At 37.8% G+C, this 17829-nt stretch overlaps 1 protein-coding gene across 1 annotated transcript in view; it reads left to right on the top strand.

The window, feature by feature from the left end:
* LOC140013424 (uncharacterized) overlaps nucleotides 1–16765 on the top strand; it is a 38279-nt gene extending 21514 nt beyond the window's left edge. The window contains exon 3 of the mRNA XM_072062701.1: nucleotides 16565–16765. Within this exon, the coding sequence (XP_071918802.1) occupies nucleotides 16565–16765 (201 nt within the window). The remainder of the gene's footprint in view (nucleotides 1–16564) is intronic.
* Nucleotides 16766–17829: the final 1064 nt, after the last annotated feature.

Genomic DNA, 17829 nt, shown 5'->3' with positions numbered 1-17829 from the left:
TAAATTAGTCGAGACATTGCAATCCTTTCAAGAGTAGGCTCTTTTGCACATCATTTTATGTGTTGACCAAAGCAAGTAATCCATTCGGATTTTGTCCTCATTTTTAAGACAAATGTCTCTTCTCGCTCCAATTGGCCAAAATTTTCAAATCATTTTTTCACTCAATCAATTGATCGAATTCATCAGGTATTGTATGGTGCCTACCCTAGAGGATTGCATTTTCATTCTAGGCCTACCCTTGGCATAAAAGGGCTCCCCCATAGGACATGCATACCGATTTTACAATTTTGCTTACTAACTTTGAGTATTTTTCTTTTATTTTTTCCCCTCCCTCCTGCATTCATAAAAATGTTTCAATAGGGGGAAAATATTTTTCTATATCTGATAGCAATTTTGATCTAATAAAGTTTATAAATTACAAGTATTACTTAATTCTTGGGCAGACCTTGCAATAAAAACATGAAGGGTCTATCTGGAAACGCTAGGCTAAAGCCTCTAAGAGACTTCATAATTGTTTTTCAAAGAAAAGGAAAATTCTATTTATTGGATTTGCTAATACGTTTTTGTCCCAAAAGAAAAAGAGACAAAAAGTGTACATGTGGAACTCTTTAGAAGTTTTCTCTTCTCATTTGTATTATAATTGAACGAGAAATTTTGTTTCAAACTTTTACAGCAATAAAGTTTTTGGACAATTATTGTTTTGTGTATATTCATGTACATTTCATTCTTTATTTTTGCTCATTGGAGATTTCATGATAAATTTTAAGAAATAAGACCAAATTGAGATTTTTTTTCAACCTCTAGCCTGAAAATTCATAAGTGTATGCCTTCTAAAATCCTTACGTACACTCAATTGGTGATCCGAGTTATACAATAAGAGTACTCAGAGTAAAAAAAAAAAAAAAAGGTGAGCGGTCACTCAAAAGGTCCAATGAGATACCTTTTCTCCTTCACTTAACCTCAAAATAAAATCAGTCACATTGATTGATAAATTGCAAATTGGGGCAATCTTTGCTTGAAAAATGTCAACTGTCTAATTAGATTCAATCTACATCTCAATGAAAGCAAAATGGTGCATTATCCTTGTTTATTTTTGAAAATTTGGAATGATACTTCAAGCGTTCATTTTTCTATCCATACAGATTTCATCATTTGCTCTCCCATTTGAGCTTTTAAGAGAATAATTTCGTTTCAAATAAGAGCCTTAATGATCACTACCCTACATTGGAAAATTCTTAGATATCAAAAAGAGATTGGATTCTCAATGAGCGTTTCGTTACTTTGGTTGTCACGAGGTGTAAGAATGATACTTTGGCCATCGTTTCTACAACCTAAACACTATTTATCCCTTGTATCCTCGTTTGAGCTAAAATGGGTGGTTTTTTTCAAAGCACTTATGATCACACCCCACAATGGGGAAGGAGATTGGAAAGGAAAGAAAAAAAAGAGAAGAAAAAGGGGTAGAAAAGCAAAAATGCTAAAAGAAAGAGAGAGAACCACAAATTGGGGAAATTTGATTATATTTGGGCTTCCATTTTGAAAAAGGAGAAAAGGAAAAGTGTCCGGCAAATCATCTATACTTCACAGATATGGACGAACAGGAGTTTTCCTCAATCAATTAATTCAGATGCATGCAAAAAAAATTTTGCATTAATGAAAGTTTCCTTTCAGAATTAATGTAAGGAACGGAATAAAAGTCAGACCCTCTTCTTTTCCAGTCAAACATTCTATCCCTAGTTATCCCTTTTGAGCTTTCAGAATAAGTTATTTCGTTTGGCAACCCTTGAGGATTGCAAACCCCACACTGGGGTAAGTTTGAGTTGAAAAAGAAAGAAAAGTCCCAAGAGGTGAAAAGTGATAAAGCAACAAAATCAAAAGAAAAAAAAAAGAAAAAGAACCTCGGTTGAGCATAAACTGGGGCAAATTTTTGGAAAAGTTCAAAAGAATGGCAAAAGGCCGAAAAAAGAGAACAAAGTGAAAGAGAAAAGAGCCTCAATTGAGAATAAACTGGGGCAAGTTCTGACGCAATAATGCGATCTCAGGTCATTCAAACCGCTTTTAAAATCCGCTTTCAAGCCTTAACCTTTCTAAGCACCCCACCTGACCCTATTACAAAAGCCGGAAGCCCTGACTTCTGTTCTTTGCAATATCTCTGTCGAGAAATTTTCTAAATTAATTGGCAAATGATGCTCATATACTGATGCCGAGAATTTGTTTAGATGTATTTTCTGAATTGATTAAGTGAGGTTGGCACTGCTCATCATGTGGAAATCCGCAAGGGCACCCTTTGAAAAGAAAAGAAAAGGCAAGCAAAATGAATGCAAAGGAAATGCAAAAAGTTTTGATGCTGAAAGTCCCCGTTAAGTAATGATAAAAGTCAAACAAAGTCCAGGATTTTCGAGTTCAAAATAGGGGCAATTTTAAAAAAATGCGAGTTTCGGTGCAATGTCCTTGAAAGTCTTATTCTTTAACTATCGTTTTCAAGCCACATTACAGGCTCATAAAGTCCATCGTTGACTTATCCCTCATGACAACCCAAAGTGAGGATTATACTCATAAGAAATCCATCAATTATTTGTGATCATAAGGGTATAACCAGTTTTCACATGTTTAGCTATCGTTTCTACCCATATGTTGCAAGGTTAAAACTTATATGTTGACTAAGTTTTCTTAAGAAATGAGGGTGGCAAACTATTTGCTTTCACTAAGATGTGATATTGAAAGGATTACATACAATTTGGGCACAAGAATAAGACAGATCCTAACCTCTCATTTTTCCTTAGCCATCTCAAAAGCAGAAATAACACCCACTTGATTGGTCCTGAAAGATGAGTTAACAAGAAGTGGTGACCCATTACCCTAAGCATCAATGCTAAAGTGAGGAAGGAATCACTTGTAATTTGGTTTTATTTCGAGAGATTCATCATGAAATTTTTTGTTAGGAAACATAGTTTCTTACTTTGTTCAAATAAATGGAGAGTCATCCAAACAAATTTTTGCAATTAAATGGCCCCACACTGGGGCAAATTTTTATTTGAGAGATTTTGCAAAATGAGCCCACACTAGGCAAATTTTTATTGTGAGATTTCACAAAATAAGTCCACACTGGGGCAGATTTTTTGTAATACATTTGAGAATTTCGAATCAATCACGCTGCTTTTTTCATGAGTAGTAGTTGCATTAATTTTCAAAATAAGAAATTTAAGTGCATATTGTACTTTGGTGATCCCCCTGTACAGGTATTCATGGTTGAACATAATGAAGAAACATCCAGTGATGTGGAATGCCGATACTGGAAAAGGAGAAACGAGAAGAAAAAAGAAAAAGGCCCTACACTGGGGCAAATTTTTGTTGAAAAGATTCTCTCGAAAAAATGAAAAAAGAGAAAAAAAAAACCAATCACAAATCTAAAAAAAAAATCAATCAAAAATCAAATCAAGTTTCATCACAGCAGGCTTGGGTTTAATCCCGCTGACCAATTGTCAAGGCATTTTCATTTACACGGCCACTAGCCGTTGGGTCAGTCCCACTAGTGAGCATTTCATTTTGCACCGCTACTAGCCGTTGGGTCAGTCCCACTAGTGAGCCTTTCATTTTGCACCGCCACTAGCCGTAGGTTAGTCCCACTAGTGAGCATTTCATTTTGCACCGCCACTAGCCGTTGGGTCAGTCCCGCTAGTGAGCCTTTCATTCAGCAGCCACTAGCCGTTGGGTCAGTCCCACTAGTGAGCCTTTCATTTTCAGCTGCCACTAGCCGTTGGGTCAATTCCACTAGTGAGCCTTTCATTTTCAGCAGCCACTAGCCGTTGGTTAGTCCTACTAGTGAGCCTTTCATTTTCAGTTGCCACTAACCGTTGAGTCAGTCCCACTAGTGAGCATTTCATTTGCACCACCACTAGCCGTTGGGTCAGTCCTACTAGTGAGCATTTCATTTTGTACCGCCACTAGCCGTTGGGTCAGTCCCACTAGTGAGCCTTTCATTCAGCAGCCACTAGCCGTTGGGTCAGTCCCACTAGTGAGCCTTTCATTTTCAGCTGCCACTAGCCGTTGGGTTTGCCGTTGGGTCAATCCCACTAGTGAGCCTTTCATTTTCAGCAGCCACTAGCCGTTAGGTTTGTCCTACTAGTGAGCATTTCATTTTCAGTTGCCACTAACCGTTGGGTTAGTCCCACTAGTGAGCCTTCCATTTTCAGTTGCCACTAGCCGTTGGGTCAGTTGCACTAGTGAGCCTTCCATGGTCAGTCCCACTAGTGAGCCTTCCATTTTCAGCTGCCACTAGCCGTTGGGTCAGTCCCACTAGTGAGCCTTTCATTTTCAGCTGCCACTGGCCGTTGGGTCAGTCTCACTAGTGAGCCTTTCATTTTCAGCTGCCACTAGCCGTTGGGTCAGTCCCACTAGTGAGCCTTTCATTTACATTGCATTTCATGTTTTATTGCCGCTAAACATGGGTCAGTCCCACTAGTGTGCATTTCATTTTCATTGCCACTAAACATGGGTCAGTCCCACTAGTGAGCATTTCATTTACATCGACACTAAACATGAGTGAGTCCCATTAGCGTGCATTTCATCTTTATTGCTACTAAACATGGGTCAGTCCCACTAATGTGCATCTCTTTTAAATTTTGTTCGGGTCATTCCCATGATTAATTTCTTGTTCGAACCAGTCCCATGTTTTAAATTTTTCGTCTGGGTCAGTCCCATTTGTTAAAAGGGTCAGTCTTCATTTCAAAAAACGGCAGTCGTTCGAGTAGCTGCAGCCGAAGACACAGGTAACTATTTGGTGTCTACGTCTTTCTCTCGAGTTTCTTCGAAACTCAGACAAAGAGGGGCAAACTGTAGACACCAAAATTTTAGCTTTTATTTATTTATTTATTTAAGTGATTTTTGTTTTTTTTTGTTTTATTTATTTTTTGTTTTTTGTTTTATTTTATCTTATTTTTATTGTTTGTTAAGAGAATTGCTTTATTATTATTTAATTCATTGAAAAAATAAAAAAAATCAAAGGGACAAGAACAAGACACATAAGCCTCTTTTGGGGTTTGAAATCTTAGCCTTTCATCTTAGGTTTAGTTTTTTGGGGTGCCTTTAAAATGCAAACAGCCGCAAGCCCAAGAAAATAAAGTGAGAGAGAGAGCTGGAGGAATGGGCTTCGGGAAAAAGATAAAAAAAAAAAAGAAAGAAACAGAGCAACAAGGGAGAAAGAGGGCTTTGTTGAGAGTAAAGAAAGACAGAAAAAGAGAGCTAAAAAAGTAAATAAAACAGAGGGCAAGGGCAAAGGGGGGCGGAAAAGAAAACCGAACAAAAGGGGGAAGCCAAAAACAGAGAAAAAAAAAAGAAGAACCCAGAACAGGGGCGGCAGAGCAGGGAAACAGGATACGACAGCTAGGGAGCTGAGAAAAAACCAGAGGAAGAGGAAACAGACCGACGGACAAAGGGATGGTGTCGCTGAAGCTTCAGAAGCGACTCGCCGCCAGCGCACCCAAGTGCGGCAGAGGCAAGGTCTGGCTAGACCCCAATGAAGTCAACGAAATCTCCATGGCGGATTTTCATCAAAACACAAGAAAGTTGGTCAAGGATGGGTTCATCATCAGGAAGCCTACCAAGATTCACTCAAGGTCTCGTGCTCCCTGGATGAAATAGGCCAAGCGAAAGGAGCCACCACCTCACCGAACCCGCCATCATCGTCTGCGAATTTTCATCAAGCAAGAGTTTTGTAAGCTGTCTTCTCCCTTCAAATTTCAGTCTTTTCTTTTAAGCATGGACGCTCGAAACTCTGTTTTTTTTATCACAATTTCTTGGTGGAGTTGCCTACGTTTTCTGAAAGATTACTGCTTTGTTTGTTAATTGGGTTGAAATTTCTGGTTTTGCTGTCAATTTTGGGGCCAACCGAGACCTCATTTGAGTAACGAATTGCTGAAATTTCCATGCCCATTTAATGTTTGATAAAATGCCTAAACAAAGTCTTGAATCAAAAGATAAGGTTTCGTGCATCTTTTTGTACACGTGTGAGAGGGATTCTGGCTAGCTTGTGTTTGTTAGTTGGCGAGAGGAAAAGAAACAGGGAATTTGGGAGTCGGTTCTTGTTTTTTGTTTTTTTTTGTATTAGATACTGGTTTCGTATGTGGTGTGCAAAAAATTGCTGATATAGTTTGCCGTGGAGCTACTTTTCTTGAAAACAATTAAAGGCAAAAGAAAATGTTTGCCCTCTTTGTTGATTCACTGAGTAATGTTTGAACTAGAAGAATATGATTTCTCCAGTTTGCCAGATTGGCCTAAGAATCTGAGCATGGATAGATAGCAAATCACTCGCCAATTTTTACCCACTGCTTTCCCTTGCCTGTCCCCGTTGTTTTATGGGTTCCTATCGTTTAAATGTCTTTCTTTGCCTAACCTGTTGAATGTTGAGATCCTCTTTGATGACTATAAGTCATGCCCAGAATCCATGCGGCAAAAGTTTGCTGGTTTGCATTGGCATCAGATGGTTGTCCCCATTTCTTTTCGATTATTTGCATGTCCCTCTGTCTATATTCCTTGTTCCCCTGATTTGCATGAATTTGCATTGAAGTTTATCATTGGGTTATTGAATATTTCATCATGTCGGTTCTCATTTCTTCGAGCGCATGAAGAACTTGCTGTTTCTTTTTTTTCATCTTTGTTCACTTGCTGTTTTTACGTTCATTCAATGATGTTTGCTTCATACCCTCACTTTCCTTTGGCTATAAACAAATTTTCCTTTTCTTTGAGTTAATAAAATGGAAGTTCTAGTCAAATATTGGGAGGGGAGTTTCCTAGCGTATTGCAGCGATACAGGTAGACATTGTTTTGCAAACGATTGAAACCTTCAATGCTCCAAGTTCATTTTCTTTTTGCTGATTTCATGTCTAGCTCCCTGTTTGATTTCTGTGGGGTAAACAATGGCATTTGGGTTGATGTTAGCAACATGGTCTTGAGGTCATTGCATTTGTGTTCGGGTTGTTCCACGTCAATGCATTTTGGTCGGAATGAAGAATGGCAGCAGTCATGGACAAATCTTGTTTCTTTCCTCTGTTTGATAAAGTTTAGGCTTGTTTGAAGTTTGTGAGTTCTGTAGCGTTCGGTTTGGTAGGGGTGTGCATATTTGCCGCAAGTTTTTCTCCTTGTGTTTACTGCATATTTCCACTCAATCGCATGTTGGAGCATGGAGCTGCCGATGCTTGTAGTTTTGTCGCCGATGCTTGTAGTTTTGTCGCCGATGCTTGTAGTCTACTGCATCTCTTGCTGTTGTGTGTGTTTTGTTCATCCTTATTGCTTTTCTCTTGCATGATTACTAAGTTTTTGGATGACAAGCTTATGTAGAACTTGGAATTGCTTCTGGTTTGAGGTTATTGTATTAAAATTTGCCGGATGTAATTGCTGAAATCTCAAAGTAGCAGGAAAAACCATGAGCTGTCCAGATTTGCATGCCCTTTTGTCCGGCTCTTGGTGTTTAAATCTAAAGTTTTATGCTGCAAAGTGAAAGGATTAGATGGTTATCTAGTTGCTTTAGTTCATTTTGAATTTGAATGTGTTTGAGAGCTACTGAGAGCTTGCGAATAAAAATTGCAGAAGGATAGCTTCATAGCTTCAGTTGCGGAAATAAAGAAAGCCTCGTAGCATGCATGAAAAATTTCCAAAATTGCATTCTAACCCCTCAAGCTGCCCCTTGTTCTGTTTTGGCCCCAGAAATGAATAAAATGGCCCAATGGCCTGGCTTGCCAAGAATCTGGAAACCAAAGTTGCAAATCAGTCCTCAGACTTTTCCTTAATTATGCTACGGCCCTAAAAACTTTAGGCTTCTTTCAATTAGGCCCTTAATTTAATTACAAATAGGTCCCTGTATTTTATTTTTCTTTAATTGTGACCCCGGATTTTTGTGATGATTATAATTTGACCCCAAAGATTTGTTAATTTTTGCAATCAAGCCCTTTCTTCTTTTGACTTCTTAAATGTGGGTTGTCTACATAATTTAATTGATTCAATTTCATGTTTATTTTTATCTTTTGTGATTATTTGTTAATTAAAGTGATGCCTTGACCTTTTTTTTTTGTATTTTGGAGGGTAAATAAGTGATTTCACTTCATTAGGGCCCCAACGCAAGGGAAGTAACCTCTATCCCTTTACTTTTACTTTTTCCAACGTGCTCCTACATGTTTTGTGTGAATATGCATGCTTTAATTCGTTTTTCATTATATTAATGTTTAATTGCTTGTTTCGCTTTCTTTCTATTTTCGCCTTCTTTAATTGGCAAGTCATTTGAGGGCATTTGAACCCCCACTTTATAATAGCTAGGTTTTGGCGCCTCTCTTTAAAACATATCTTAGCTAGCCAATGTAATAGTTAGGATTTACTTTTTCTAAGTCTTTCCCCTTTAGATTGTAGTAGGCATCCCCTTTTGTAATAGATAGGGCTTGTGCGCTATGTGTTTGTGTGTGCCTATATGCCTATGTGTTTAATTGCTTTCCCTAGGATTCTGCATCTAGACAAGCATGCTTATGTATTACGTGCTATGTGAAACTATGTGTTTTGCATGCCTATTTGTTTTTAGTATTATATCTGATTATGTGGATGGAATGTACGTTACCGTGGCTAATCCAATGCTAGTCATGGTCTTCCCTTCGAGCTCTTACAAGTCCAATGCTTGTGAGAGAACGTGAGTTAAGGACTAGTCCAACGCTAGACCTTTAGGAACCATCCGCACGTTAGATCATGATTGTGTGATAAAATCACTTCACCTCATGCATATTTTTTCTGCATGACATCCCTCCTTATACGTATATCCCTTCCCTCATATTTTCCCTTATATGTATATTACTTACCCCTTTGTATGAAACATGGCATTAGACTTGCATTTTATCTAAGCATTAGACCTAGGTTGGTCCATTTGCTTTATTAGACTAGGAAAAACCCCTTGAATATGGGATATGGACGAGTTTGGCTTCTCTAGCCTTAGCACGCTCGTATTCCCTCTATTAAAGGGAAAATTGAGTCACGAACATTAGTCCCCCGTACCCGACATGATGCATTCCTTTAGGTCACGTATATTTGTATAATTACTTTTATTCTCCTTTTCTTTTCTTAGAGCTTCATTTTTTTGCATTATTCGTGACCTCTCCAAAGAGTCCACTTTGGGCATCACAATTAATGTGATTTGTGACAGCCCCACTTTCCCCTTAGGCGAACCAGAGGGTTCAGCGGACCTCCTGCCCAGCTCTCGCCGGGACTCAGTCGTTCACTCACACAAATCAGAAATAGAACCACAAGAAAGAGCAAAACTAGGATCCAAAACTTACAACAAAACTTATATACATTGCTATCTCAGAAAGAAGTATAACCGCTGAGAATACAAAAGTTCTCAAGTCACCATACAACCAGCCCGTGCCAAGCACTAGGGCGAGAACCAAAACAAAACCAAAACTAGACCCAGCCAGTCGATACAGAGCTCTCGCCCCTGCTCGCCTTCCCCTGCTAAGGAAAACAAAACTAAAGGAGTGAGCTAAAAGCTCAGTGAGGTTCCGAACACATAGGCAACAAGGAGTTCAAAGCATTCATTACATGTTACCAATAACTCAAATACAAAAGAAAGCGATAAACACATTCATTAAAAGGATACGTGCTCACAAGGAGCCATTCATTCATTCATTCGTTCATTCATTCTCCTTTCGTTCCCTTATACCTTCAATCATTTGAAAATGCATTTGTATATAGATAAAACCCTCATTCATTCATTCGTTCATTCATTCATTCACCAAGCTCCACCAACCTTCACCAACCTACAAGGTAATACTCGAGTATACCAAAATGTTCACCCAGGTCCCTAATCGCCCGACCGAGTCCGCTTCTGGCTCGAGATGACCGGTAACAAGGGGCGGTGGCCAGTTCAGCCAAAAGGCTTACATTCATGCACAAATAACATTTCAATCATTCAATCATTGAAAACTTTACAATCATTTAGGCCAAGTGCGATAAATTACACACTTGCCTAGAAAACTCGTTTTAACAATCATTGAAAGCATTTAACATGTTATCAATCATTCATACCAGCCATATAATCATGGAACATAACAAACAAGGAACACTCACCTATACACGCAAAATAACGTCCACTTCTCAATCACCAATGAAACCTAAAAGTAAACAAAGAACACATTACAATCCATCTAGCATGATTTAGATGAAATCAAGGATTACCCGACTACTCGCGAGTAAACGTATAAAATGACTTTTAAAGTGTCAATAGAGCATATGGATCCGTGGACGGAAATTACTAGGGTTCATAAACCAACCGTGAAACCAAACTCAAAAGGTTATGAAATTTCCGGCAGAAAACACTTTAATCAACGACAAATCGAAATCCAATAAGGTAAGCTAAGAAGTATTGTTTCCGGAATCGTTTATGTAGCTCAAAATCAATAGACTATATGCCTTGATGAAAATCATGAAAAGGTGGCAAAACTATCTCACTTTCACTCTTAAAACTTCACTTAAAAGTTATTCACTTGTGGCCGAGAGAACCCTAGGTCAACCTCTATATTTTGGTAAACAGTAAGTAAACGTTTGGAATTTCAACCCAAAGAGGTATTAGGTTTTAGAATGGTAAAATGATCATTTTATTTGCCAAGCAGAAATATACAGGTTCAAATAGAAATTTAGCCCTTGGCCACCTTTTGAAAGAGTCGGTAACATTTTCAGTAAATACGTCCAATTCGTCACAAAATACCTTCGCAAAATCACTTTAACTTGCTCACATTACAAGAAGATAAACGGACGGCATGTCCCTTGTGTTTACCTATTTTTCAGCCATTAATGGCTTCATTATTTTCCTCAAAACAGTCTCAACATCTCATATAGAATAATCTCATGTCCAAAAGCCATTCACTAGGCTTAAAGTCATATAAATACAAAAATAAATACAAAAATCAAGCTAGAAACATTTCCGGATAAAAACAGTTTTTGACACCATTTTGCGGTTTTTGCACCATTGGCGCTACGATTATCGGATGAAGGTGCAAGACACACCATTTCAAAGCTAACAGATAGGGATACAATGTTGAAGAAGGCCACTCAGTCCAGTTTGTAGTGCAACTAGGTCAAAATTGACATATATGAAACCAGAATCTCACAAACAGGTTGGCTAACCGCACAATTGTTAAACAGCAATAATTCAGGCTACCGAAGTCCGATTGAAGTGTATCTTATGGTGTTTCGAAGCTAAAACACAACCCTACATTTCTTATGAAGACCTCCATGGCCAAATCATGCATTTTCATGATCAAAAATGGAAAACTACACAAAAACAGAATTCTGGCCGTGAAACAGGTTTCTTTGACAGTCAAGGGTATTTCGCCATTTCACATGCTACAGTGGTCGGATCAAGCTGAAATTTTTCAGGCTACTAGTTTATACCATTGGCTACAACTTTAATGTTTTGGCCAAAATCTAATTCGGTAAGGATCATGGTGAAAGGTCACGGTCAGATTGGGTGAAAAGACAACCCTGTTCGCTGAACTCCTACCTAGACCAGTCTGGGTATTTCCGAACTATCTCAGCATATACAACTCCAATTCAAGTGATTCCAAAGCCATTGGAAAGCTAAGATACAAGGCTATAATTCTTAAGAAGACATCAATAACCAAATCGGTAGTATTCCCAGTCAAACTACCCAATTACCAAAGCTGATTACTATTCTCGGATAGAAACAGGGTAGCAGGGGTATTTCGGTCTTTTCACAGGCTACCGAGCTCAGATTGATCTAAAATTTACAGGTAACTAGAAAACATCATTCTCTACAACTTTCATGATTTGTGTTAAGGCCAATTCGGCCTCTAACCGGGTCAAACAGAAACGGGCAGAATTGAGGAAATGAAACCCTAACTGGAAATTTTTGCATTCAAGTCAGAAATTTTCCACTAAAACATCTCTTTAGCTATTACAAGTCATTAATTTAACATAATCATGAATAAAGGAAGGATGGCTAGACATGATACCTTCAAATATCAAGAAAGGTGATGACTTAGGAATTTTTCTTCCAAAACAACTCCACTAGAAGCTTTAATCCTCCTTAATAAGTAACTTTGATGGAGTAATCTTCACTTTTAATGGTTAGAAATCAAGATTGGAGCAAGGGATTGAAGTACAAGATGAAGGATTTCCTCTCTTTTCTCTCCTCAAAATTTCAGCCAACAAGGTGAAAAATGAAGAAACATTTGGTCAAAATGGATGTTTAGTAAAGTTAAGAAAAGTTAGTCAAAGTCCCCATCCAATGGTTTCATGACACTTGTCCCTCTCATTAATGTCATGCCTAACTTTTTTTGTCTTTCTCACACCTATCCACTTGGTACCTCTAAATATCTCATAACACCCGATAAATTAAACCCAGTATCCAAAACTTAACCTAACTGGCCGAAATTTTCCGAATTTTGCGCACTAGTGGGTCCCACGTCCGATATACGCTCGTAATTTCTCAAAAATTAACCGATACTAGAAAAATCATTTAAAAACTATATTTACTCATAAAATTGATCTAGAAAAATTTTTTAATAAAGAAAATGCAGAAAACGTGCAATTAAGAAAAGTACGGGTCCTCACATGGTTGGTACCAAGTAAGCTTTGAAGATACATTTCGACCCCCTGATACCCTCCTAGGTCTAGGGCTTGCATTCATATAGAACATCCAAATGTGATAAATCTTAAGGTTAAAATAAGAAAATCTTTGACTAAATCGCGCAACTAGCCTTGGCTAGGTTGAAAGGATGCCTTGGATTCTTATCCTTGCCTTCCTTTTCTTCAAATGTGACTCCTGAATCTTTTTCTCTGATTTTCGTAGACTTGGAGTCGTTTAAAAAGGGTTTTCTACTTTTTCCTTTAAAATTCACTTTTAGATGACTTGGTACACCTCAACTCAATACCAAGTGGTGACTCCATTTTCCATTCAAAAAACCCTTTTTAAACTATATTTTGGGTCAAATTGTCGAATTTTCAAGTCTCATTTAGACCCATGTTTTTTCATTTTCTTTTTTTCAAAAATTCATTTTCCAATCAAAAAAATTGAATTAAAAGCCATTTTTCTAAACTCGTCTTTTACTTTTTCTTTATTAAAAAATGGGGCGCGACAACAGCAGGGCCGAATCCGGCCAGAACTTGGCCGGATTGCCCTGGATTTTTGAGCATCCGGCCAGATGCTCTCTCGCCAGTATCCGGCCGGATTCGGACGTGTCCGGCATTGTTCATGCTGGCTCCGATTTTCGATTTTTTTTTTATTTTTAGATTTTAGTTTGTTTAAGCGCGCTTATATATTCCGAAATGTTTTAGACCGCATAAACTGTCTCGTTAGTTCTGGCGAGAGTTGGACAGGCAGTTCGCTAACCCCTTTGGTTCGCCTTAGGGGAAGGTGGGGCTGTCACAAGTATACACTCGCCTTAAAATTGTGAAAAAGTTCATAGGAGCAATTATTGGTAGTGCTTAACAGTTAAACACATAATGACCATGGGGTAAACATGTCATAAAACTATTCAAATCACGTACTCCTCTATGGAACACTCACCAATCAAAATAAGTGAGTAAAGAAAGTCGTCAATGATCCGCTTTGGGATTCTCTTTAAGACCTTCTTGATCGCCTGAAGAAAAATGACCAATAATCACCCTCATAATTTCACAAATTCCTTATCAAACAAGAAAGAGTGCACACTTGCTTTAGAATTCAAGTCAATGTCTTTATAAGGGTTTCATTTTATTGAAAGTTAAGATTCAAAAGTATGAATTTTAAAGTTACTGAAGAAACTCATACCCTCCACGAAATTGGGTTAAAAACGATAGATTAATATCAAGATAAGAAGTCAAGTTTCCAAAATTTCATTTTCTAAGAAATCGGCAAAATTTCAGCTTTGTGCGTCAAACATAGAAAAATCATGTCTTGCACTAAGTAGGTCCAAAAATGGAAAATCATATACCGTTGGAATCTTGTTTCAAAGTACTAAAAGTTCCTAGAAACCACTCTTCCAAGATTCTAAACGGAAGACACTCAAATTTCAGCTTAAAGCTACTGACTTGCACTTCCAAGACAGATTCGGGGTTGGTTTTTGGTAAATTTTAAAAATTCGGCAAAATTCGCAGAATGTGAACTAGCCACTAAAATTTGAAACTCAATTAGAGTTACAATCAAAGTTTAAAACACAGATAATGGAACAAGAGTCATAGTTTTGAGCGCCAAGATATAGCAGCTCAAAGTTGGTTCAAAATGAAGACTATTGGGAAATTTTCCAGATTTGAAACATAAAATTTGGGACTTCAGTTGGGCATCGAAATGGACTTGGAATGGTACCAAATTTGGCATGATTACACTACCATATAAGGGCTACTCCTTTTTAAAATTTCATGTAAAAGTTCATACGAGAAGTCAGTTAACAAGACCACTAAAGTTCCAGGAATTTCCAAGGCAATTCTGCCTTATGCTTCCGTTTTCCTTTTTCGAACCGTTGGCCAATGAAATCATCTCAAACATGGTTTATTTATGAAATAAAGATCTAAGAAACATGAAAAATACATTTGGTAGGTGATTAACACCAAAAGTTTCAAAATAACAAGTCCCAATTCGAGCTAAGTCATTCGGTTAGCCAAAACTAGGGTTTTCTATCACTGGTGCAGTTATGTAATTTGGCCATAACTCAGTCAATTCAACTTAGAATTGAGCATGGTTGGTGGGGTTAGAAAATAAATTTCTAAGGCTACATTTCATTAGAAGAAATTGTTTTGAAATTCAGTTCATAGCTAGCTCAAATTCAAGCAACAATTTTCAGCACATTACTGACTCTCCAGCATAGCAATAAAATAGAACAGGTAAATTTGAAGAACTAGTACAGCTCACTCAAGTCGAATTAGGGGATGCATTTTATACCGTTAGAAAACTGGAAGTGTCTAGTTTCAAATGCAAAATGGCACTCGATTTTGACGTTGGAGCAAGGAGTTATGATCGTTCAAAATTTGCTGCCAGAGTACCTCTATACACATTTTTCAGGTTTGAACATGTTTTGAAAATGCAACTTTTACCCAACCAAATCAAGTGATTTTTGGTGGAAACTTTCCACACAATCTATACAATATATCTACATCAAAATCAAGGCAATTTGATCAAAAAAAAATCACACCAAGTGCTCTGCAAAAACAGGGCATAATTCGCCCCTTTCTCATGCAAGCTTTCCTTTGATTTTCTTTCTACTTTTTCAACTTATATCCACTAGTTTAACACTTAATCAACATAAATAACACCCAAAATCATCAAATCAGTCTAACATGTCCATTGTGGGATTTCATAGAACCCACTCAAGTGATTTTCAACCAACCAAAGTTACCCACATGAACCTACAAGCTTCCAAGTCCAATCTAACTCACAAAAATCAAGTTTCAAAGGTTGCATGATTTACTACCTCTTGGTTGATGAAACTCAGAAATTTTGGTCACCTCAAAGCTCCAAGAAACTCTGGAAATGATGCTTTCTTCCTAGTCCAAGTGAATCTCCAAGTGATTTGCAAGTTGGATGCAAAATTTGAGGTGATTTGGAGTAGAATTTGAGGTAGAAATGAAGTGAAAATGGAGAGAGCTCTTTTCTTCTTCTTTGGAGCTAAGTTTCAGCCAGCAAGAATGGTGAGGAGAGAGAGGGAGATCTGATACCTAAAGCTTCCCTTGGAAGCTTGGAAACATAGGGCCAAAGTTTGGAAAAAGTCAACTCTCAATAGTTCACGTACGCGCGCGTTTCGTGCCCGCTTTCTCTCGGATTTGTTTCACTTGTGTACTAAACCTCTAATGTACTTCCTTTAACACTATTATTATCCACTCTTAGTAGTCTAACAATAATTTCCAAAATCCCTCAGTTAATCGCGCGCGCGAAAACGCGAACTTCCGACTTGTGCGCGATAAAGTGAAATTCTAAGAAATTCTTGTAACGATGATATAACTAACTAATACTAGGGTAAATAATCATGAAAATAACTATTTTAGAAATAAAAACATAAGTCCTCATAGGAGTCTAGTATTAATTCCTCAAATCTCCAATTAATTTGTACCAGCACGTCTTTCGGAAAACTTTCGATACGTGCACGGTATAAGCTTCATTTTAACTTACTCACATCAAATCTCTCAATTAACTTTTCTTAATCTACTATTAATTATTTTTAATTCTCCAAGACTAATGTACTCTCGAATCGAACATAGCCTCGATAAACGTGTACTCCTTATATATCGTTAAACGAGCCCTAGAAAATTAATTTTACTAACGAGATTGTTAAAAATATAATTGAGACATTATTCCATGTAAATTAGTTTAAAATGATTGAAATAAATTATTCAGAGAAACCGGGTGAGTAAATAATTAATTAAGCCAGAAAAATAAAATAAAATATGAAAATTTCGGGTCCACACACAACATTTGAGTAGAGCTCCTTCAGATCATGTGCCTTTGTTGAGGTCTGCTTCTACACACTTGGATAATACGCCTAAGACTTTTCGATTTTTAAATTGTTGGACTATTCATGAATCTTTGTTGGATGTAATTCAGCAAAACTGGCATGTGGATTTTGTGGGTGGTTCTTTGTATGTGTTGGCAGCCAAGCTCCATCATTTGAAGAAAGTTCTTCAAGCGTGGTCTAAGGAGTCTTTTGGGGATATTTTTAGATGGTTAAGGTCGCAGAGTAGGAGCTTTTATAGGCTGAAATTTGTTTTGATGAGGAGCCTTCCATTCAGCATTGAATTCGTTTAAATGAGTTGTGGGCAAAAATATTTCAAGCACAACTTAATGAGGATATGTTTTGGCATCAAAAAGCGAGGGTTAGGTGGCTTACTGATGAGGACAGAAATTCAAAATTCTTCCATGCTATGGTGGCTAAGAATAGGAGTAAATCAATTATCCTTTGAATTAAATCTTACAGTGGTGATTGGCTTGAGAGGAAGGATGATATTGCAAGGGGGCTGTATCCTTGAGCTCCCCTACTCAACATATTTCTAACTCGAATTCCTGAAATAAGGGTAGACGAGACTAGTCTATCCCTCACATCCAATTTTAAGGTTGCCTCTCCCGGAATACATAGCTCTACCATTTTCATCGTACAATTCAACTGAGTATAGTAGCGAGCTAACCAATCCATACTTAGGATAACATCATACCCCTTAATAGCTAGGCCTATCAAATCGGCCAATAATTTTTACTCTCCAACCCATATCTCACAATCTCTATACACCAAATTAGCAATCAAACTTTGATCCCCAGTAGGCATTTTAACTTTCAAGTCATAGGGTAATTTAATCGGCCTCACGTTTACCCCACTCATAAATTTAGGGTTTACAAAAGAATTTGTCACACCAGCGTCAATTAAAACCTTATCTAAGTGATGGTAAATAGGAATCGTACCTTCAACGACCTCAGTAGAATCGGGAACCAGCTGATGGTCTAATGTATAAACCCTAGCCGGCACCTTCGGTTGACTTCCTCCTGCACTAGATTGTTTAGATGTCGACTTGTCTGACCGTTGAGTACTACCTCCTTTCTTCAATACACTTGGACATTTCGAGATCTGATGCTCATTGCTGCCACAATACAAATATTTTTTTATTTTTCTCTAGCACTCATTCTCTGTATGGTTGGGCTTACTATAGTAGCCACAAACAACTTGAGGAACTACAGCCTGCCCACTAGGAGGTGTCCCCCTTGATTGATCTAGTCCATTATGGCCTCCTCTTGATAAAACCCCTCTTGGTGTACTAGATGTCTTTACTTCTCCTGTTCCTCTTCCCATTTTAGGAGGTGGAGCACTCTTATCCCCTTGT

Source organism: Coffea arabica, chromosome 8c, assembly GCF_036785885.1.
Source record: "Coffea arabica cultivar ET-39 chromosome 8c, Coffea Arabica ET-39 HiFi, whole genome shotgun sequence".
Classification (NCBI taxonomy): domain Eukaryota; kingdom Viridiplantae; phylum Streptophyta; class Magnoliopsida; order Gentianales; family Rubiaceae; genus Coffea; species Coffea arabica.
The sequence above is the reverse complement of the archived record's forward strand: the minus strand, read 5'-3'. Positions and strand labels throughout refer to the sequence as shown.